The sequence below is a fragment of the Aptenodytes patagonicus genome, chromosome 9, assembly GCF_965638725.1.
Source record: "Aptenodytes patagonicus chromosome 9, bAptPat1.pri.cur, whole genome shotgun sequence".
NCBI lineage: Eukaryota > Metazoa > Chordata > Aves > Sphenisciformes > Spheniscidae > Aptenodytes > Aptenodytes patagonicus.
Genome location: NC_134957.1, coordinates 8467822 through 8492135, shown reverse-complemented (window position 1 = coordinate 8492135; position 24314 = coordinate 8467822). Strand labels below are relative to the sequence as shown.

Below are 24314 nucleotides of genomic sequence, written 5' to 3'. Positions count from 1 at the left end.
GAATCTGGATCCTACATATATACCTATATGCAAATTCAACAGATAACTTGAAAACGGTAATTAAAGTCTAATGGTACAAGCATTGTTTAACTTTAAACGTAGTATTCTTCATACAGTTTCAATCATATTCTATTCAACATGTGTTTCACTTGCAACTTTAAGAAGTTTTTTCTTAATGTTAACCTAACTGATTTCATTCTCAAGCGCTCATTTGAATACTGCAAATAAACAAGGAAGTCGAGCTGTTACAGTTCGTTTCTAATTATAACCTTTCTTATTGTTTATGAAACAATTTCCCCTGCCACCCCCCTAAACATTATAGAAGGGGAAAGGTTGATTAAATGTCATGTTGCATCACTCAAAGCCAGCAAAAGCAACTACACACTTTTTATTTTCCTGCTAAGTGTTGTTTCCTCTCCTTTGTTCAGGAATAGCTATCAGGTCATATGTTTGATAAGATTTTAAACAGAAAAAGAGATAGCGCTTTTAATTTCAGTCTCCACTTTACTTCAAAGGATGATGCTGAGAAAATTTCTTTCAAGTACTGCTTCCAAACATGGAAAACACTTATGCACTGACATTATCAGGTCTCTGTCGTCTGATATGTGTTGGGACAATGAATCATACAGAACCCTCCATTGACCTTCTTTCAATGTGTCTAGATAAAAGGATGAAAATTAGAATCCATCTCCTTGCAGTGCCACGAGTTATAAATGTACTTTATAGGGCTCATTATCCAAACTAATGGACTAAGGGCGACATCCTTGAAATGGACTTACCAGCACTGACAAAGCCAGTATGCAATATTTCAAGATAGATATGTAAATTACTATGTGTTTGCTATATCTTTTTATTACAGATGTATAAATTTCCATTTATCACATCTTTTCCATTTTTGAGACAGAATTATGTAATTGGAAACATATGTAAAGCGTGATCAACATAAAATGCCTATCATTATTATTAGTGCAAACCATGTAAACTAAAATACTTTAAATTTTATCATATGTACCCAAAAAGTGATCTACAATAAACATGGAGAAAATAAACAACAAAAAGAAAAATAATTATCATGCAGACATTCAATGTGTTTTTTCCTCAACCTAAGGAATATGATGTGTTTTTTATTTTCTAACAGAGCATCAGAGTTCTATCAAGAATGCAAGATGTTCTGCATATATATTAAAAGAGCAGACCTAATCTGATACAATACGTAAAAATTAGAAAATTTCAAGTGGATTACCAAAACCTTAAAATAGGTATGTTTGAACTATTCTGTACTTTCACACTGTCTTCCCTGAATCTTATTTTCATAAACTACAAAAAGGACTATAGTAACATGATAAAAATAATTGTATAGTTGGGGATGAAATCTACTTCTCTGAATATACAGTTATGGGTAGTAAAAAACTGAAAAGGCAATTCAACTAGATATTGAACGGGTTTTTATTTTTCTTGTGCTGGAGAGAATGTTAGCCATGTCTAGAAAGGAGTTGGAATAAACTTTGGTGGTATTTAGGGACTTCAAATTAATCTCTAAACTATCAACAAAAAGTTTGAGAAGAAAATCAAGGCTGTAGCTGCAAGTATAAATTTTCCTTACATGTACTAAAGTAAGAATATTAAAAATAGTGAAAAAATAACAGCACTAAGATCCTGATGAAGTCTGGAAACCTATGGAAGATGCTTATAAAATAGCAATGGATACTCCACAATTTGACTAAATTTCTGCTGTTGTGAGTTTAACCCATTTGTAACCAAAGTAAGCTGCCTCTGAAACTCCAGAGACAGCTGTAGTGACGACGAGATATGACTTTGTCTACTACCAATTACCAGTAATGGCCTGTTGACTCAAAAGCTCAGTAACTCATAAATACCCTCATTAACAATTTGATAGCTGATTTTTACTAGGCAAAAACACTGAAGCCCGAAGTCAAGAGGAAATTAGAGCTGGTGCAGGAAGGGAACACACAGTAAGGAAAAGAGATAACATGAAGAAAGAAAAAGAAGGGAAAGGAAATTGTGATGATCTTAGCAACAAACTGGATACCTTGCCAAGTAACACTCTAAGGAAAAGACTTAGCAAGTAAAAGCAGTATTGCATTCAGGTGACAGAAAAGAAAATCAAGAGAAAATAATATAACTGAATAAAAACATGTATCTGGGTCAAAGAAACTCAGCTTTCTGAGTGACATTTTTGCTATGGTGAAGAAGACGTTTGAAACTTTTTAAAATTATTAGGTAAAAAAGGGAACATTATATGATCATTTTCATTGCTGAAAATACTTTTTTTAAAAACATATTTTGACCTAGGCTGCGTTATTTTCATCACCTCAAAGAAGTCTGACGCTTCCCTTCTCTTCCCTTCCCTAAAAAGAGGCAACAGAAGCAGGCAGGCACCTCCAAAGAAAAGGCAGGTGACTAGACTTGGAAAGCTGGATCTGTTGTGCTGCTTCATATTCAGCATCAGATAGTGGCATTATTAAAAGACCAATGTTTTTGGAACAATGAAAGTCTGGTAAAAATATTTCAGTAATTCTGCACCTCAAAAATCTATCCTTCAGTTTTAAGTGAAAATGGCGTAAGTTAACAACTAAAGCAGCCTAATAGCCTAAAAAAGACACTTGAAACCTATCTGGAATCCTGAGGAACTTCTTAGATCCAAACCATAAAAGTCAGTTAAAGGAAAAGCAGCACTCCACCTTTTTTAGAATACATACAACCTTAACAAAGAAAACATTAATTTCAAAGGTCTTCAGAATGTGCAAAAGAAGCTGGAAACTGGGACAACCAGCACCACTGACCAGTTAAGATCTCCATAGAGCGGTGTTTGGAAGTTGCTAACAACTAGGAGTTTTGTCCCTCTGAAAAAGCAAGTTAACTATTTAAACATCATGGGAAAATAAAACTCCCTATAGTAAAAGTTCAAATATTACTGTTAAAAAAAAAAACCTACAGAGTTTATGAAAGGGGGATAATTTCATTTGCATATGAATCATGCACTTAAGACAACACCATACATGATGAAATACTATCACAATTGCATCTTAAAGTCTAAAACTGTGCAATGAACTTCAGAACCTTAAGGAAGGGGCAGAAAGATAAAATCTGTTGTTTATAGAATTTCAGGAAAAACAGATGCTACTTGACCATGTCATGACAAATCTACCTACAAGTACCATGCTCAGAGAATCAAACGTGCAGTGCAACGGGAAAGTAAAAACATTACACCAATCATTTAACTACTAATTTTCCTAATAAAATGTTGCTACATATTTTTTAGCTTAATTTTCAAAATTTCCTACAGAACGTTTTGAACTTTTCAATTACAGAAACTAAGCTGAAAACAGACTCTTAAGAGAGCCAAATTCTGCAGTTAGGCTAATAACTGATATAATGTATATAACAGAAATCATGACAATTTACAGAGGTGCAAAAAATGCCACTATGAAAAAAACTACAGGTTGATTTTTCTTAGCTCAACTTTAAACCCACCTACAGGCCTGATACTGTTGTAGAAGAATTTATCCTAGGATAAGAGGGCAGCATAGTTTATGACAACAATCTACCTAAAAACTCATTAAAGTCTTTTCTCTTGGAGTGACATGCATTATCATCAAAGATTAATCTGATGAGTCTTTAGGTGAGCTCCATTTTTAAAAATGCAATAACAGAGGGCTTTGTTGTCGTCTGATGAAAATCAATTAGAGTAGGTAAGGCCACAAGGAAAACTAACATCACTCATCACCAGCCCCCCGGCAGCTGAAATGATTTGTCTTCCAAGCTTGGGTGATCAGGAGCTGTAGTAATATCACAGGGAAATTAATTTAGTTTCTATATTCTAGACCCACTTTCCTTGTTCTGGAGGACCTATACACAAATTACTTTTAATCAAGGTTGATGTGTTATTAATACCAAGGAGGATCTTTGAAGAATCATTTTTTTTAAATTGACTTAACACATTTTTCATCTGTATTTTGTATATAAACAGAAGGTTACTTATATTACCCTTACCGTCCAGATTCTTTGTCCACTACAAGGCACTGCACAGAATGGCGAAGACAATAGATACCACCAAATACAGCACACATCCTAGAAACATATTAGGAAAAAATAAAGGTTACTCCTATCACGACTAATTGTAATCAACGTGAGTGTGTGTCATAAGCAAGGCAAAGTACTGTGCACACTGTAGTACATTTTTAATGACACGTCTTAATCTCTGAATCAGACAATCAAGAAACAATCAAAATAAAGCATGTCATATAGCTTTTGTAAAGGATATGTTGTTAACTTTTCTTTTTGTTAGCATTTATCTTAGTCCTCTAAATTGTTACATTAGCTTGAGCACTCATTCTCTGTTATCATCTTCAGTCATTCAGGATGGAAAAGCACCTATTTACTGAAGATGCATAGAATATCTACTGATATTCTGGCCACGCTACATTGCACATGGTGTAGAATAAAAATGTAAGAACACACGATAACCATACCAACCTCCTACTAGAATTCTGAGCGTGATTCAGAAGTTATTTCCCTACTCTTACAAAAGGTACCATGGGAACTTCATTGACTACAAGCAGCTCAAATTTTGAGGGCACTGAGAAGTGCCCCAACAGAATGAAGATTTCTTACAATCTAAAGATGACCTCTTACAAATAGGCAGAACCTGAAGGAATCACTATGTTATGATATAGTCGCTTAAGATATTCTGTGCATGGACTGATGGTAGAAAAATTTCCTAAATGAAAAAAGCAACCAGCTTCACAGGTCAGTTTTTCAAAAGCTAAAGTATACTAAGCTATTTAGCAGTCTCCCACTTACAAACAAAACCCAATACCTAAAACAAAGAAAATTATGCTACCCAAACATTAAGCCAATATCGCAACTCATCTGTTTTTAAACTCTAAGGAGGCTCAGAATTTAAAGAAACTAGATTATGACATTTAAATATGAGGGACTCTATGTGAAGTCAGCCCACTGCAAAATTTCATCACTAGCCAGGCTGTTTTATCACCCCCTTGAAGATATCTCTGACCAAAACTCTTCACCAGATGAATCTGTCCTATGCACAAAGTCTGAGACTGCTCCCCCGTAAAGCTGCACAGTAAAAGTTCAGTTGGTCTGGTGATAAACGTGATCCCAGGTTAATCCCTACATCATAACTTCCTGTATCTGCCAAAAAGCCAGGCTTAATCTCCAGGGATTACTTTTCTGTTGATTTGATGGGACACAAGATAAATTAATTCACAAAAAAATGAAAGTTTAGTTTCTGCAAGTGATGCCTAAAATGTTTACTGGACCCACATTAACACTGAAATGACTGTGATATCACTAGTTTTAACTTTTTTTTAATTCTAGCTCCTGAAAGATTTTAATATAGGCCCATATTCTTCAAAATGCTGTCAAGCAAGTATAAACAACCAATATTTTTTGCTATGTATTTAAAAAAAAAAAAATCTTTAAACTTTCTGTGAGAGCACTGTAATGCAGAGAAATTCATAATCTTACAGAAACAGGATAAATGTTAGCAATTCTTAAGGACAAAGCTTCATGATTAACTGTGAATTAAGATAAACTTCAGTCAGTTTTTTGTTTACAGTACATTATTTCAGGGGTATCCTTACTATAATAATAATAATACAAAATGCAGAGGAGGAAGTTCTCTAGAACTTGCGGTGTGACAAAAGGTAAACCAGTAAGAACATTTAAAGAAATATTTTTCAAATTATGTTAAAAAAGAAATAATCCTTCTTTTTAAAATTGCCAGTCAGCATGGAAATTACTCAGTGGAAAAAGGTAAAGAAAAAAGATGGGGGAGGTGTGTCTGATCCCATACAATCCAATTTCAGGTTTGGACTGTTTGCAATGTCTGATCTATCTTGGGAACCTTTAATGTGGTTTTTGGTGTGGGGTTTTTTTTAATTTATTTACTTATTTAAGAATCTCCAGTGGTTCATTCAGATCAATCAGCTATCACTGACCTCTTCTCATGTATGCTGGAGAAAGAATGGACAAATAATTTGCATATTGACATAGACTGCATATCCTTTTCTCAGAGAGAACTGCTCTATCAGAGACAACTGTCAAATGCTATCAAGTGACATTTGACAATTCTTCCTTCCTCCTACAAGTTAAATACGCCTGTGTTCTTCCTGTGATCCCTATTTTTCAAAAGTAAACAGCCTCATGTGAGTAAATCATAGAACAGTCTGTAGCACATTCAATACAGTGACACACTGTTCCATTTTACCATGCCAGAGAAGGATACTTTGAGTTTTCTGAGTTCCTGTTATTCAGCTGAGGTTTAGTATGACCCAACCATTTGATGTTCAGCTCACAGATGGAAGGACAGAGCTGAAACTGGGAACGCATAAAAATTAGAAATTACATCTGCCATTTCATTAAGAGAGTCTGCCTAGGTATTGTATTTAAAATAAGAATGTGTAATTCTATTTAACTTTTGCTAGAGTTTACACTGTAATTTAACAGATTAGTGTGACTACATTTCTAATACCAGCCTAGCATTAGCTAGGCATCAGACTAGCCAAAGCAAACAATCAATATGAGAAAGGCAGGCTGGTTTGGTGGAACAGTTCTCCCAGATTTCTGGGATGATACCAGGATTTTCCTGGTTTACAAACAGTTGGGTGGGGGGTGGGGTGTGTTTGTTGTTGTTTTGTTGTTGTTGCTGTTGTTTTTAAGTTAAAGAGCTTTAGGTATCTGTTCATAGATGATGAACTTGAAAAGAAAACTTTCATTTTGCAAACCTGACTTCCTAAAATGGAATCCATATTGGCATTCAAAAGTCATATTAGACAGTTCAAAGACAGTTAGTACCGCAACACCTTTTAAACTGCATGAATGACACAGCACGGCAAACGGCTGAAGCGTGTTACCAACTCACATCTCTGAGTTGTACTCCAAAAGGTAGCAGTCTTCGGAAATGTCAGCAATATCACTTACTACTGGCTGAATCAGAAGATCCAGTTCCCTAGAAATACCTCTTCTACCCATGCAAAAGCAGGGAGAACATACACCATGTTGAATCCCAACCCTGGTTGTCTGGAGATTGTTGAAGATGACACAAAGGTTAAACATCCACTGAAGAATTATTATAGAGCCTTGAGCTACGGGCTTATTATCTCTAATGCTGCAATCAATGGCTTCTTGCCTGACAAACCATGTATTAGGATCTTTCAAACCAACTCAGATGAATTTATTTCATATGTTGTATAAAAGAATAGCGCTATTAACCTAGCTAGAACTAAGATTCCTTTGTTAAAAACTATAATTATGTTTTTCCTTTGACTTCAACCACAGTCAAGGGCTTTTTGATATATGCACTTTATTTTTCTAGCATGCTTTGAAAGAACTTTGCTGCTTGGCTGCGCAAAAATGTGAATTACTTATTTTCAAGAGTAGCCTGCTATCCAGTGGAGGAGGGCATGACCTGTTTTCATAGTAGGCCAGTGGAAAACTTCTCTTTTTAAATGAAAATGGAAAGGAATTTTGATTGTGTTGTGTTAAACAATTACAAAGAGCCAAACTAGCTATTAAAACAGCCTAGCATGAAAAATGACATGATTAGGAAGAACTTGCCAAAATTATTTAAATATAGAAATTGAAATATTAAACTAAATGGCATCCCAATAATTTATGGCAAAGTAAAATCACTGCGCTAACATTACTTTCATACAATAGGCTTTTCAAGATGATTTGACTGTACTTCAAGTACAAGGCAACTCTTTGATACCATTAACCCTAATGACAGACATTTAAACTGATATTACTCTAATTAACTGGCGACTGCCTACACCAATAATTCAAGTTTTGCTGAAAGATAGCAACAACACTGTACTCAACTTCAACTTTACCCTGATGATATCAAATCATATTACAGCTAAATTAACAGTTGTGAAAATTTTTGGCCTGGTACTCCTCCATCATACGCAGCCTTTAAATGCCATTTCAGTTCCCATCAAGGCAGTTGTAATTTTTAATACAGCTGTGAAACAATAGGACATATTAAAAGTTGAATTTTTGACAGCATATTCATGATGATTTATGAGTTTGTATATAATTTGATTATTCTATTAATTTTACTGATTACTTATTCAGCTAATACAGTGAAGGTCACTTACAAAATAAATCTTCATTACATTTCACAGAAAGTAACTGCCTCCAACTAGTTGTTTTCTTTAATTAAACACTAATGTAACAAGAGAGAAAATAGGCTTCAGGGTTGCTGCATCTGTTGCTACAAGAGGAGTTTACTGCTTTGATGTAACGCACTCTGATATTAATTGAACAAAAATAGAATGTCTCTCCATCTGACATCTTGATTTTCAACACAGAGATACCATAAACACCCTTAAATTACAGACTTACCCATAGTTCATTCTGAAACTACATAAAAGAATTGGAAAACCATATCACATAGTTTCACACAAAAAAAGGTAGTTTTTATTTCCAGCATATAGTTGGTCTTCTACTTTCTAAAATGCATGGAGCGATTATTTAAAAAAATTGAATATTTTTCTCCCCAACTGTACAGTCTTCTGTAGCAAAAACTATTTGCTTCCCTCCTTAAAGATGAATACTGCATAGACAGCACAGCAAGCTTTGGAGAAAGATCAAAGAAAAACACGCTAAGTGCTGAATTAATGAATTGTCCTCTTTCAATTTATTTTTTACACACAGAGCAAGCTGTGACCTGGTTCTTATGTTAAACTCTGTGTTTCCTGAAAGGTCCCTAGAACTTCAGCATTTCTACAATATCGTTGCATGTTCTAAAAACATTAAAAAGTAGAATGCAGACAAATCAAATCAGTAAAATGGCTACAGTTAAACAAACCAGACAGTTAATTTTCCCAACACAGAGTTCCCATAAAAAAGTCAAATTGCAGTATGTGCACCCACCCGGATGAAGGGGAAAAAAAAATATAAAAAACAGCACCAAAGAAATAATGAAGATAATAATCAATGTCAACCAGAACTGTCCTGGCATTTGGAGAGCTATTGGAAAGGATAATATGTGACAATAAATGCTTAAGGACGTAAATGAAGAATCAAATATTTTGACTTTTTCCTGGAGATTATATTCAACATTCCTGTAAAATTTAAAAAAGGTCCTGAAAGATTATAGGATCAGCCCAGCTTATAAATCCAATTAGCAAAATGACGGTTTTAAAACTGTCAGAAAGTTATCAACCAGAACTTAGCTTAACTTCCAAAGAGTATTTTGCAGGAACCACAATTTTTATGCCTGTATTCCTATAACAAGATGATTTCTTTCGCTAGATCTTCACTTCTGTCCTAGCATGGTAAAACAGAAGGAAATCCTAGCACCGTGAATGGGAAATGCTATAGAAAGAGTTGTGGTAATGGCAAAGCTCCCAATCAAAACACGGGGTGGGGGCAGAACGAGGACTTCTGCTCATTTCAGTTTCGGCAAACTCTTTTCATGGAGAAAGACAGCAGGCAGGAATGGTAACAGCTCAGGGAAGAAATGCCACAGCTGAGAGAGGGGTTGGGAAAAGAAAAAGCAGCCCAGACGAATGTCATTTTATAGCAAATTTTGTATTTCATATTTTTTCTAAGGATTTAAAAACCAAATTTCATTTTAAAACTAAGAAACCGCTCCTTTATATTATATGGGATTTAGACTGCTATATATAGAAATATACATTCACATACTGTGAAGAGTTCTAGTAGAGCGTATAGTATTTGACAGTAAAATAGGTAACAAGATAAAAATTGGTGTACTTGATTTTGTTTAGAGCAAAAAACTCAAGATTCTGAGTAATATACCTACTTATCACTTACCCTAAGATGCATTAGACCCTCTGTGCACTTTTTTCCGTAATTACAAAACAGCAATGATTTCAGTCTATTTCATCAGTCTGGCAAGGATTAATATTTATTGTTCACGATATCTGAATGGCCAAATCTGCACTGAAGTGCAACTATTTCAAGAGTTTTAACATTTGAGTTCCTATTATGCGATGTGCAAGTTTAGGGGTTTGGCAAGTCAATGCTGCCTTTTATGGGCTCAAGATTCCAATTCTGTTTTCCAAAACTCAAATGTTAGAAGACAAAAATCTTAGTTCATCATACATTTTTATGTTCCTAGACTTCCAGTCTTGTTTCATGTATGTGTAGATTTATTAAGCTGTTTCTAAAACCTGAGAAAGTTCCGTTGACAAAATAAGACCATGTATAAGCTCTGTTTTCAGTTATCAAACTGTTAGTAATTTAAGCAACTGCACTATTGGCAAGCTTATTACTAATACAAGAGGTACATTACTAATGACTCTTGTAGAAGAGTTGTTTAGAGAGTCTAAGAGTGGTGGAGAAGCAGCTTAGTTGTATCCATTAATAAATTTCTAATATAAATAAATAAGAGAGACCAGTTTATCTAATAATGCACTTGAAAGTCATTAACACCACAAAAATTTTCCATAATTATGTACACTTGTTAGCTTTAAGTCATTTCTGAAGCAAAAGTCTACTTCTATTCACAGTCAGTGCAGCACTTCAGATTAGAAGAGTTTTGGTTCAACACCACCCTCATATGGGCTGCATGAACGTGGCCAGTTCAGACTCTGCTTGCCTGGAAGTGTTACACAGGCTGTTCTACAGCACACAGCTGCTGATTCGGCAGATGTGACATTCTCTTTTCTGCTATCGCCTTACTTTTTCCAGAAGAAAAATTTGTAGAAGTAATATTTGACAGATTAGACCTGCAATTTGCAAGAGAGCATACAACCCACCCAACTTCAGTTTCTTGTAGGCTCTTACTGCTGGTGAATAAGAAAAAAAGATGCTAACTTCATGAGAGGTACACAGGGATGAGATACCCTTGAGAACAACCCTCTTACAACAGGAAAAAGACCCGACATTTAGCTTACAACAATTTTGAAAGCAAAGTCTTTTGCCTAAGATTTAATCTAATCTCTTGGCTTATGAGAAAACAAATTAAATGTGACATCCTACAACTTGGAACACTTCAGAGGGGGAAAAAATATCTGTGCAAGAAGTAGGTCTTCCAATGCTCATGAAAGAAGAAAAAAAACCAAGTTTGATCATAAACTCTTGATGACTAGATTACTCCATGGTAACAGGTCTCTTCCTCAAATAAATTAAAAAAAAATCAGATTTGTGTCAAATTTTAGATTTGCTCTCTTGAACACAACTGCGCTTTCCAGCAGAAGTGTTTTGTGGGGTTTTGTTTAGTTGTTGTTTTTTTTTAAAAATTAACAGTCTGGTATTTAGCCTTTTTAAGTAAAGTATTTAGAAAGAATCATTAATTTACTTTAAAGTTCACCAAATCAACCTAACAAGTTATTTACAAGAAAATCTCAGGAGGAGTGAAAATGATTACGATTTTCACAGTTATAAATTACAAAGAATTATGAAAATTTATCTGGGTTAAGAGTACAGCCAGAAAAAGTTCCATAAAAGTGTTAAGGGAAAAGTACTGTCACACTTGCTGAAGCAAAAAAGGGTATTAATAAGTTCTGTTTCAGAATAAACTTACTGTGCTTCCAGAAACTGCAAAGTAAATCCAAACACTGTTGAAAGAGGATGACTACTATGATGAAATATGAGGCTACTGTCCTCTCAGCAAAAATTCAAAATTTGAGGTAAAGAATTTGAGACTAAATGACTAAAATAAGTCATTCCAGAGCCATGACGTTTTATCAAGATTGTGAATGGTTATAATTACAATGCAAAAAGTGCTGTTTCTTAAAGTAACGACGTTGTTAACCCTAAACAGTCTGTTCACCTAGTCAGTATACTTGCATCTCACTTTACAAAATTATCTAAAAACAGACCTCAAGGCGAAGTTGCTAGAAAATTAACTTGCACTTCAGTTGCATGGTGTACCCTCGACTGAGTTTTGGGCAAAGACCTGAAATGAACTAGAGGATAAACACCACATTTTAACTATATTGTAGCTGTACTAGCATAGCTGCTTAAGAAAAGTTTACTGGCATTTGAAACAAAAGTTGCTTAATACTGGCTTATTAAATGGAAGAATTAGATAAACATTTTGCAAGGATATTGCCATTAACACTACTTTTTAGTGAATCTAGGTTAAGAATCATTCTCTGGGATGCTAAACTCAATGAACCGATGACTTCATGAAAGTAACGTGAGGATCCATCAGGCAACGTACTCAACTATTTAGCCAGCAAGTGTCCTAGACATTATGGCTAAAGCATTGTGGAAATTGTATGAAATTACACGGGGGGGGAGAAAAAAGAAAAAAACAGTTCAGTGGTTTCTGTACTACTGTGATGGTAGTTAACTACAAATGCACACTAAAGACTAATCTCTACAGAAGGTAGAAGTATGAGACCTGCCTGGCTTTATGTTCTATCGACCTCGTAAGAGAAAAAGCTGTTCCTTGGACAAGGTCCTTTAGCTGCAATTATAGAACAGTTCTGCCCTCAAAGAGGAGCTTGGGAGATCAGGACCGTAGGGCAGAGACACAAAAAATAGAAACCAGTCACTAAGCATTAGCTCATCTATAAAATCCATTTATGTGCTCTCTGCCTCCAGAAAAGACATAAAAATTCAAGTTATCTTAACCCTCAGTGAAATTCAAGGACTATTTTACTAATTCAGTAATGTTTTGGAAGCTACCTTTCTCTGTCTTCTAGTTTAATGAAAAAGGACTCTGCTAAACTACATTTGCATTACATCCCAGATTTGCTCCAATAATAAACATTCATGTCATTTCCATAGATCTTCTGACAATGCTGTAACATATTCATATGTCTGAGTCGTAATTCTCAGGAAGAATATATAAGCCAGAATCTGCACATCCCCCCCCACAAGCAGAGAGTAATTTACTTGTTAAGAGATAATGCCAAACAATGTATCAGATATACTTCCTTCGTATTATTATCATTGTCTTAATTATTAAAGCGAATAATTACTGCAATATCATCTCATCATAGCATTTGTTTTTTGTGCTTTTAAGTTCCAAATATGTTTGTAAAATGAAGCAAGAATGATCAAGAATGAGGGTAGGACAATGTAATTTATTTTCAGCCTAGAATATTACATTTATTTTTCCTACATAACAGGGTATATTCTTATGTCTATAATACAATTTCTTGACTGAAAACTTTTCCATGCTTAGTTAGGGATCTGAAATCTATATACTTTGACAACATTCATATGATTCAGAGCATCCCATGTGATATATTCTAATGGTTGAAGGCTTTCACGAGGTATGAACTTCTGAAGAACACTGTATTTCTAGTCAGTGAAATAATAAGGAGCAGAAAAGCTCTCATATTTGTAAATAATTTTTTAAACAAAGAGCAGACAAACATCTCACTGAGAAGAACGATAAAATCTAAAATGGGAAGGTATTTTCAAAGTTTCATACACTTAGAATGCATTTCACAACAAAGGTTATTTGCAAATTAAAAGTCTTTTCCTGTCAAATTCTGAGGAATAATGTGGGCAAGGACACAAAAGCATTCCATAGCTTTATTAACGACAATGCTCACTGATCTGTGAATAACCTGAAAAAAATGAAGATTATTGAGTTACTTTACCAATCTATCCATCCATCACTAGTGAACAGGTCTCAGAATGATGGATTATCTCACTTCCCTAATGTTTATCCCAAGAAAGAGTTTCTCTTTAGAGGGAAAAACAAACAACTGATCCTACAAACACTCATGCTAACTACGCTTGCCCATTTTGCATTCATCTGCCAACAAAGTGAAGTATCTCAAGTTTGTCTTTAAAAGCCAAACTACATTAGAAGTTTTATTATTTCACTGAAATGCAAGTGAAAACAATTAAGAAGAAAGCAGCATTGCAGCTACTCTTACTATTCAGTATTTTAGTAAAAACCAAGTAATACTGACAAGTTGTCAGTAATTTCAAAATAAATGTTCAGGTCCAAAGAAATGGAATAATTTTAAGTGATGAGTTATATAAATATGAAAATTATGTATTTTGAAAGGTAGAACTGAACTCGTACCTCAGATACAGCCTATATTTTTTAAATCACCTGTGATTCTTTCACACCTGCATAGACTTGCACACGTGCTAAGACTCAAATCTGTCATATCCGATTGTCACAAGGAATTAACATTGTTTGAATTTCTCATTAATACGCCAAATCATACAATTAACATACAGAAAAGTTATGCATTTTGCTTACATCGAGAAACATGATACTCATTTATAGATTCGAATGAAAAAATGTTACACTAAATTTTTAATACATCAATTCTAAGTGTTTATTACAGTCAGGTTTCCTAAAGCCTAGTCTTGATTTCAGAACACTAAAACCTTCCTAGAGACTGTAACAGGGACATAATTGGAAATGTTAAAGTACCTGAGACTACCTCAGAAGCTTTGACATTTGTAGCAGATAATAGCTCAAATGTAAGGGTAAAAACTGATTATTCATTTTTGAAATATATACAGGAACCTTCCAAATCAATCACACAATCCATCATATCTCAGCCTGGACTCTTAATCTTCTTGTAAATATAGGGATTGAAAGAGATTAACCATCTTAATCAGATTTTTCCTCCATCACAAAATTACTACTGTCACTGGCACTGACACAAAAATGACTAATTTCAGCTAGAATCTGTAACAACTACTAAAAAAAGGTTACATTGCCCACCAAATACATACACAATGTACAAATTAAAAGCCTATTTATAGGAAATGCAAGTCATTAACTGACTACCCATAAAAGTCAGTGAATCACTAATTCCTATGGCAGAGCAGCCAAAGACGTTCTACCACCTCAGCACCTATTACCACAACCACATCTGTCAATTCTTGGATGACTCCTAACACAGAGAGCAAAGACACGATGTGTCACCCTCTAGAACCATTACGAGATGACAGACGGCGTACAGTCTCCCATTCCCTCAAAAACTTCAAATGGGAAAAAACTGCACTACCTCTTCTCAAAAAGTCTTGTTTTCATTTGGATGTTCATATTTGCAAGAGTCCAGTAAAAAGAATCTGAAACCAAACTGAAGAGAAACTATGCGCAGTCTCCCCCAAAATTCAGTGTGTTCACAAAGCAAGCACTGAGAAAAAACACAGAAGTGAGGCAACAACCTATGACTGACTTCTCAGCTGTCATTCATTAAACAACACTGGTCATGGCTGAAGAGAATCACAACCGAAAGCTTCCAGAAACACTTCCTCTTAAAGGAAAACTGAGAGTAAGAGGCATATTTCACTGAGGTGAACTGTAAAAGTGAACTATATGAAACAATATTTGTAAAATAGCACTTCCAAACACTCCTCAAACCCATAAAAAACTCAAAAAGTTTTTGCTTCTGAAAAACTGGTAGGAAAGAAAGGAGATTCAAGTTACAAAGGAGGAATTTGGTACAACAAGCAAAAGCAAATATGTCCTCATATTTCACAACTATTTCAGATTTTTCAGTCAAATATCTTTTTTTTCCCAGTTACAAAGGAAAATTTGGAAGCTGACAATTTTAACATTAACCTCCTACATCAGAAAATATTTGGGGTATTTCCTAATGTTTTCTAAAAACAGAAAAAAAAATCAAAATCACACTAAATGTTCTAAATGTTGTATCACTGAGACTGTTACAGTTTACAATGATGCCCAATTAGTTTTTCTTTAGTCACATTTTTTCCAAGAAAATGAACACTGTATTACAGATTTGCAACAAACATGTTAACAGCAAACTGCAAAACATATATTGATTTCCCTAGCTGCCTTACATATTGAAGTTTTGGCATCTTATGTTTACCGTATCAAATGTAAAGGCTTGCTTTGATTTTCCCCAAGAATGAGATATTACTGTATTTATTTTTACTAAGCATAATATTACTACTACTACTTCATTAGAAAGGAAGAGACATAACAGTTTCATACCAAGAAGTTTGAACCAAAGGAAGCTGTTATACAGGCCAGTAAAGTTTTGCTGCTTGTCAGCTCGGAATAGCATGAGGCTTCCAATGACCTTCCTTGTACCACGAATCCAATTTATGGAGATAGAAATCTCACATCTGTACCTCGACATATTGGGAGGTACATTACAGTGATATAAAAGTTTAATTTTCTCTCCTAAACCATACCTGTTTAAACCAATAAAGAACTAACACCGCTTTTACTCACTCAAGTGTCGTCAGTAGTTATAAAACGTTGTACTGTTTATGCAGAATTCATTTAGAATGCAAGGATGTGACTTACAAATGTCTTTGACTCATTCACATAAATATGCATGCATGCCATTTATAACAGTAGCCTTGATGAGAACACACGGTATAACTGGCTGCAAGAAACGCTTAAGAGGTTTACATTAAAACAGAATATAGAACAGTGGTTAGAAATCACAGAACAGGTGACACCTTACTCTGATAACCTGGTGATAAAAACTGTAGGGTATGATGTATAGGTTGTGGCGTTACCACTTTACTATACAGTCTGAACAGTATTCCTCGGATACTGCTCAGTTTTAGCAAAACATAACACCCAAGGCAGACCACATAGAAAAACTGTGATTAATCTCAAAAAAAAATTGTGATTGCCTCCTAAATTGTTCACTTAAAGACATTTAGACTTTATTTTGTATTAGAATGTTTGCAATACAAACCTTTTAAAAGTATAATTACTTCTTGGTTTGACAGAGTAATTTGCTTCAACTATTAAAATACTGTCCTTATCATGAGACTTACAATTTAACAAAAAAAACCCTAAAATACAGCAATCAATGGGCATAAATAGTAAGTTCAGGCCATCTGAAGAATTTCTGTAATCACAGAATGATTTTCTGATAAGAATATTGGTAAGACTTCTAGACAACACTATTGCTAACTCTTGAAATATATCGCTGCTATAGATCAGAAAATTGCATGTGCTGGCTATTAAACAAAATAAAGCCAAAGGGTTTTCAAGAATGCAAGAAGAATAATATTGAGAAGTACCTACACTGGAAAAAATATAACGAAAATTCTAATTTCAATTTTGATTATTAAATTTACTTGTTTCCCAGGTATTTGAAGCCAAAGGTCTAATTGCAAAACTTGTGCTACTATAATGGCTCTGATAATCTTTTGATTTATTAATCTCTTGGTCACGTACAACTATCTGGTCCCACATGAAGTCCTATAAAGACAGAAAGACATTCATAAAATCTATGAACACTAGTTCTATCGCATGACTGTGTCCAGAGTACTTATCTAAAAACAATTCTTTTTCACAAATTGTCTCTCCGAGCACCTAATTACATAAGTCCACATTTTTTAAGATCTCCATACAAATACAGTTTAAGGTACAGATGAAAGGCTATTGACAAAAGATGAAGTTACGAAACAACATTTCTATTCAATGTAGTACAGAACAACGCCTAGCTGTCTAATGAACTAATGGAAACATTAGGTAATTGTCGTGGTTCAACCTCAGCCGGCAACTGAGTACCACGCAGCTGCTCACTCACTCTCCCCCCGACAGCGGGATGGGGAAGACAATCGGAAGAGTAAAAGTGAGAAAACTTGTGGATTGAGATAAGAACAGTTTAATAATTGAAGAAGAAATAATAATAATAATAATAATAATAATAATAATAATAATAATAATAATAATAATAATAATAATAGAATATACAAAGCAAGTGATGCACAATGCAATTGCTCACCACCCGCTGACCGATGCCCAGCCAGTCCCTGAGCAGCGGCCCCCCTGGCCAGCTTTCCCCCAGTTTCTCTACTGAGCATGACGTCCCATGGTATGGAATGTCCCTTTGGCCAGTTGGGGGCAGCTGTCCTGGCTGTGCCCCCTCCCGGCTTCTTGTGCACCTCCAGCCTGCTCAGTCGGTAGAGCACAAGAAGCTCAAAAGTCCTTGACTAGTGTAAGCACTGCTGAGCAACAACTAAAACATCGGCGTGTTATCAACATTATTCTCATCCTAAATCCAAAACAGAGCACTGTACCAGCTACTAGGAAGGAAATTAACTCTGTCCCAGCTGAAACCAGGACAGTAATCTACGTATATACATCATATAGGACAATTCCACGTGGCCTTCATTAATTGTTAAGGCCAACAAAGACCTTCCACAATATGGCCAGCTGCTTGTACTAACCAGCTACTTTATAGATACCTTCCACGAACTATGATAATTATTCCAAAATGTTTCTATCAACATATAATTGCATCCATCCTATATACTGCCAAATAGGCCTAAGCAGGTAATGCCATTCTTCTAGCAGTAATTTAAGTACTGTTATGAGAAGAAAAACAGAATCTCATACAGATGAGACAGGAAGATAATGTCCAATAGCATGTTGTAAACCAGAATTTCTTAATAGTAGCACACATGTAAAAAGCAGAACTTGTCCACCAACAAAGAACAAAGCAGGTAAGACTTTGCACTGATATTTAAATGAATGATATACAAATATATCACTCAGACAACAAAATGGCCTCACCATGCAATGCTGCTTTTTTTAAATAGCCCTAATGTTTACTTCAGACCTACAGGTTACTACATTAAAAACCCACATAGAGCAGATGGAAAGGCTGCTTGCCAGCAAAAGAAAAGATTAAAAAAAACCCCTCAGCCTTTTAAAAGCCAGTTGAGCTGTTGGAAACAACTGAAAATTAAAACCGCCCACCCTCTGCACATGTATTCTTGATGGTCCCCAAAAGCATCCATCAACTCCTCCTCTGCTAGAACTACGATCCCTAGCACACCTCAGGAGTCACGAGAAAGGCTACATTATCATTGCCCACAGTTCAAGTAAAGGGGTTGAAGTGGATGTTGTTTCATCCTGGAATCAATAGGGTTTTTTTGTTTTAATTACTTTCTAGGGCTCAAGTAGTGGAGAACATATGGCTGCTGTGTAAGATATCAGAATGTAAAACTGCAGTCTGTATATGGCTCAGTGTAACAGGGCTTCATGATATCTTTTCTGCTGTTCAAGTCATAGGTGCAAGCTTGTGGTCTATACAGATCTACAAAGTGATGCCAAGAGAATAAGGACATGATTTTGCATCAGTTGCCCTGTTTGTATAAGTCTGTGATGTAACACAGGTGAAAGAATTACATAATTTTTTAAATTTAATAATAAACTGGACACGTGGCACAACTTTGCTTCTTTCAGAAAAATCCAGTTCACTATTAAGTATCTATCTATGAATGATAGATGCACTCTCAGCATTAATTAGTAACACAAATTGAAAACATATCTCTTCCTGTAACTCCAGGAAGACTAAAACACAAATTTTCTCAACCTACCAAAATGCACAGTCATCCATTTGGACAGACGTCGCTCCAAGTCTCCTCTGTCAGTTTTAAAAAGGGATAGCTACGTATGAGTTAAATTATCTGTTTCTCATTTCCTAATACTTATTACCATAGGCAGCCACCACAACAGCCAGCTATTACAAGTTGCATTTGTAATACAATGAAAATTGTTCCAAAGTATTAGAGTAGCATAATTTCCAACTTTTTTTTTTTTTTTTTGAGGGGGGTAATTTCATAGCCAATGAAAATGTAAAGCAAATAAAACCAACATGAAATTGTTAACAGGATGATTCCTGTGGAACGATATCTATTAGCATCAGGTTACCAAAGATTTCCTTTTTTGAAGATAGGTATTAGAAAAGTGACACTTACCTGCAGAAGCACTGTGGAATCTCTCCTTGACCATAGAGAGGAAACAAAAATGGTGTATTGCCATAGCGGCCAAGGCACTGAAGAAATTTTTTTGTTGCCTGAAGACCTTCAAGAGTGCTGCAATCAGTCTCTGAAACCATTGCAATAGAGTGAAGAATAAAGTGCTGCAAGCTGGGTGTTAACTTCCGTGTTCTTAAGAACTGAGCAAATGTACTGTTCTCATAGTCTGAGGAAAAAGTAAATTTAGGTAAAGGGTATGAGATTTGTATTTTCAAAACAAGTACTTTTGTATTTAAACAAACAAAAGCAACTTAGTTTTTCAACAAACATATTGCTGGAAATGGATAATCCAAGTCAATGAAAGTTAAAAACTCACTTTCTGGGAGTAAATTTTTCTCAGAAGACAGAAATGCCACTCTATTAAAATATTTCAAAATAACACAAACCCATTGTTTGAGTCTCCAACAGTCTAGAAAGCAACCTCTAAATATGGCTTCATCTGTTCATTATGGTAGACTTGATCTAAACCCATTTCTCAATCGTGTGAGAAAAGTGAAAAACTGTGGACAAAAACCCATTGAGGTGCCTTGGGACGCTGTTTCCTGTGAATTACCCAAAATATTATACCTGAATGACACCCATTCAAGAAGACTACTGCTGAATCCATACTGATGTAAGTGTATATTTATGCGCAGAGAAGCCATTCACATAGTGTCTTAATCCAAAGATGAGAAGGTGCACTATTTATTTCAAATTGATGACTTGCTCGCAACAAACAAGTATGGATGAGACACAAAGAAGACAGGGATGAGGAAGCATATCTCCCCTTTAAAGTAATACTATTTCTGACACATTTTGAAATTCAAAGAAACACAAGTCTTTCAGGAGATGTGGAAGACAAGTGTTGCATGTCACTGATACACCTCTGAGAAACTTTAGTTATCTTAACTAAATGAATTTGTTTTCCCCAGGAAAAGATAGTATTTAAGCAATAGCATATTTTCATACCATTCAGAAATCTGCTCTTAAGCTTATTTCAGTCATGCACAAATTCATCGGTAATTCAGAAACACTTCCATCAATGCTGAGACTAGTATTATCAAGCCATATATTCTGTTCAACATTCAACCACTGTTTTATTACAAATGTATCTTACTATCCTTTGTACAGCCATGCAGCAAGTCATAAAATGACAGGGTTTTTTTGTTTTATCGTTCTAAAAAAATTCTCAAGTTTTTCCTCACTTCAGACTTCTTACATAACTCCAAATTTTACAGAAAAAAGCTTTAAAAAAAATTCTTCACTATCATGAACTCTCCCTATTAAAAGTCTGCCTTCCCACGAATGTAATGATCTCACCAAGACTGTTTTTAAATTTCTGAAGTCTTTCCATTAGACTAATCTGACTCAAAATATTCCCAATTACTTCCCAGACTATTTTAAAATGTAGGAACAAATCTGTTTAACTACCTCTGGAAGTAAAATAAATCTAACGTCACTTAGGTACATGAATCAATGAATTCATTTAAAATTGATGTGGCATCTCCTTTTTTTACTTAATAAATTTTCTAAATACTACCTATATTCTCACTCTGAGCACCTTCATTTCTTCCATCAGCAGCAAACCTGAAATTACCTGTAATCTATAAACCACTTCAGTCTAATGAGTTTTTCCCCCTTCAGGATTTTCTGGAGTTCATCACAGACTCTCTCTCTCCTAATCTTACCACATCATTTTCAATATTGACCAGTTCTCTCTTGTATATGTTTAAAATAATTTTCTCTAATGTTTGTATCTAATCTAAGGGTCTTGTTCAAGTAATCAAACCAATACCAATATCTTAACAATTGTTTCTAACACTAGATTCTTTCAAAAATACTGCACAGCCAAGCTACTATCAAGCTACAAAAGCACCGATATGCTTGTCTGAAATGTACGTCAATAGTTTATTTCTCTTTCATCATTATTTCTTTGTGACAGATTTTTCTTTTTTTGGCCTTAGTTTACTTTCAGAGTCCAAGAAGCGAGAACATCACTTCATTCTTTGTACCCTGAGGTGCATAAACCCAAAGCTGAGAATGGGTTTCTATCACCTTCCTTCTGTTAGCCAATCTTCCTCTTTCACCTGATGCTCATTATTCTTTGCACATTATGGCTCAAATCTATTCAGATTTTCTCTCATCTAAATAAGCCATCCGTGGATAAAGGCACTTTGAACTTGTCCTCTGCAACTAAAAGGCATTATTAAATTACATTTACTTTCAAAGTTAAAAAATTCTATTTTCTCCATTTCTGATTTTGTGGAAACATACTGTGAAGATTTACATATTATCCAAAAAAAGGGAAAAGAAAAATCAGGTACATCACACCATATTAAAAAAATCCCTGGGAAGGGGGAAGAAACACCTAAAAATGATAAAAAACATTTTGCAACCTTGCTGTAATATATAATTTTGCTGTTAAAGAAAAATGTAAATAGTAAGTGATGTGGGAACTAGAAGAGCAAGTGCTTAAGTAGAAGAATTTAACATTGAAGTGAAAAGGTCATGAAAAGGTCAAAGCATACTTTGAAAATGAATCCATAAAAATAAATTGCGTGAAGACACAGGAGAGCTATCAAAATTGTGCATAACTGAATGAACTCATAGGAAGAGAATGTACACTGTTCAATGAAACACTACCTTGGTATTCATCAGGGTGTTGTTCATAGTCCAAACAAAATGTCAAAAATTTCATTAGCATTCTCTTTTCCACCATAGCGAGCTGTCTGCTGTTGAAGACATCTGCTCTAGAACAAGGTACCTGGAAAATATTTTTTAATAATTTCAGATACTTTCCATACTCTGGATAGGAAAAGCATCAAGTCTGATGCCGATATAGTCTGATACAGTCTGATAACCTAACAAGTATTTTAAATCCCTATTTTCTATTATAGTTATTTTCTTATATATTTCTTTCCATTATTTTCTATTATAACTATAATAAAAGTTACCAATTTTCCACAATAAAAATTTTTTAAAATCTTTAAGCCTCCGCCTCTTACTTCCCTTGGATTTCACTTGTATCTCTGATTGCAGAGTTAATCAAAAGAGTTTGTATTAACTGTGCCAAAATCTCCTGTTGCCATTATCAGACCACTGACTTCCCTTATAAGTAGCAGAGAGACAAATCAAGTCTATGCTAGGAATTTGAAAACCTAAAACCTGTGAATCTTTAAGAATTAACTGCCAAGTTGATCATGGTTTAAATATTTGATATGAGGCAAAGGTTTATATCAATAATTTACTGGACTGCACATTCTTATTTCAGCTTTTTTTTTTTCCATATTTATATATAACACATAAAAATCCCTTTGCGTTCCAGAAATGAAATAAAAAACCGGATCTTAAGTAAAAATATTAGCTTATTGTTACAAAACTCTCAAGAAACCAATTTCAAGTTTCTTGACTTCAAAAGACGAGATTAAACAGATGCAATACATTATTTTGCAATACCTGTTCTACTTTTCCTTCTCGAAAGGCAAGAATTCGTGTGGCATTTTTAAACTCTGCATATCTGCTAACGTTCGACTTAATGAGAAGGTCAATTAACAGACCTCGGGAGTACAGCAACTGCACAGCAAAGAAAAAAGGAAAACGGTGAGTTAGGAGAAAGTGCTCACACCAGAAGAAAACAGTGATACCAACACTATTCATCTGTAAGGTGTTTTCTTTAACTATTTACAAGTACACACAGTGAAGTAAAATCTGAATAAAAGAATATCAAGATGTAGTATGTGCAAAATAATATTAAATGAACTGAAGCGACCATGCAAATGGAGGAGGCAAAGCAGCCCACAGGAGAGAAAAGGAGATGTCAGCCTACTGCTCATTTAGTTTTATTAGTCTGGGAGTCATAGCTTAAGACAATTTTTTGTATTGTCATCTTGGATAATTTCTTTGTATTGTATGCTATATATCCTTGAACACCATACCTTACAACCTTAATTTCCCAGTATCAGTAAAGTACATGATGCTGTCTGTGTAAATCATCACTAGTTGTTTCTTAAATTACCTGAAACAATAATGCCACATTTTCTAAATGTAAGTTCCTTAAACCCCCAGTTAAGGTTTATAAATTAATATAACAGAATATGACTAATCTGTCTACCTTCATTCTTTCTATAAGCTACAAATATATTATGAAATACTGAAGGGACAGAAATGTAACTATTAACAGAAGACATATGTCTGAATTGAAAAGCATTGGAAATCAGTTTAAACATGCTTCAAGCCTTGTGGCCCCGAGTAACAGAATTTACATGATCACACAGGAATTTAAGATAAAGGTTTACTGGAACACTAACGAGGACACTACGAGAAAGTCTGTGTCCCAGTGCCAGAGAGAAACCAACGTAAATTACTAGTCTTGCCTTGATAACTACTATTCTGTCAGAATTTCTGGAATTCATTGCATTTAACACCATGTAACACAGTGGCACAGAAAAAGTATTAAAAGGTTACAAAATAGCATTATCTGCTTAACCACTATACACTGACTATTGTTTTCATGATGTCATTCCAATGATGCATGAAAGGGGTATCTGCATTTGGAACAGAGAGAGAAAATTTAAAACAATGCATTTTGTAGCGTCTCCTCAAAGAATTTAATAAATTAT

At 34.7% G+C, this 24314-nt stretch overlaps 1 protein-coding gene across 2 annotated transcripts in view; it reads right to left on the bottom strand.

Moving 5' to 3' along the window:
• The window catches only part of CHM (CHM Rab escort protein), a 73058-nt gene that overhangs the window by 19629 nt on the left and 29115 nt on the right, over positions 1–24314 (bottom strand). For both annotated transcript variants that reach the window (XM_076347012.1, XM_076347013.1), the window contains exons 6-9: positions 23152–23268; positions 22339–22459; positions 19657–19882; positions 4015–4092 (exon numbers count right to left, since the gene is read on the bottom strand). In XM_076347012.1, coding sequence (XP_076203127.1) covers positions 4015–4092; positions 19657–19882; positions 22339–22459; positions 23152–23268 — 542 coding nt within the window. The remainder of the gene's footprint in view (positions 1–4014; positions 4093–19656; positions 19883–22338; positions 22460–23151; positions 23269–24314) is intronic.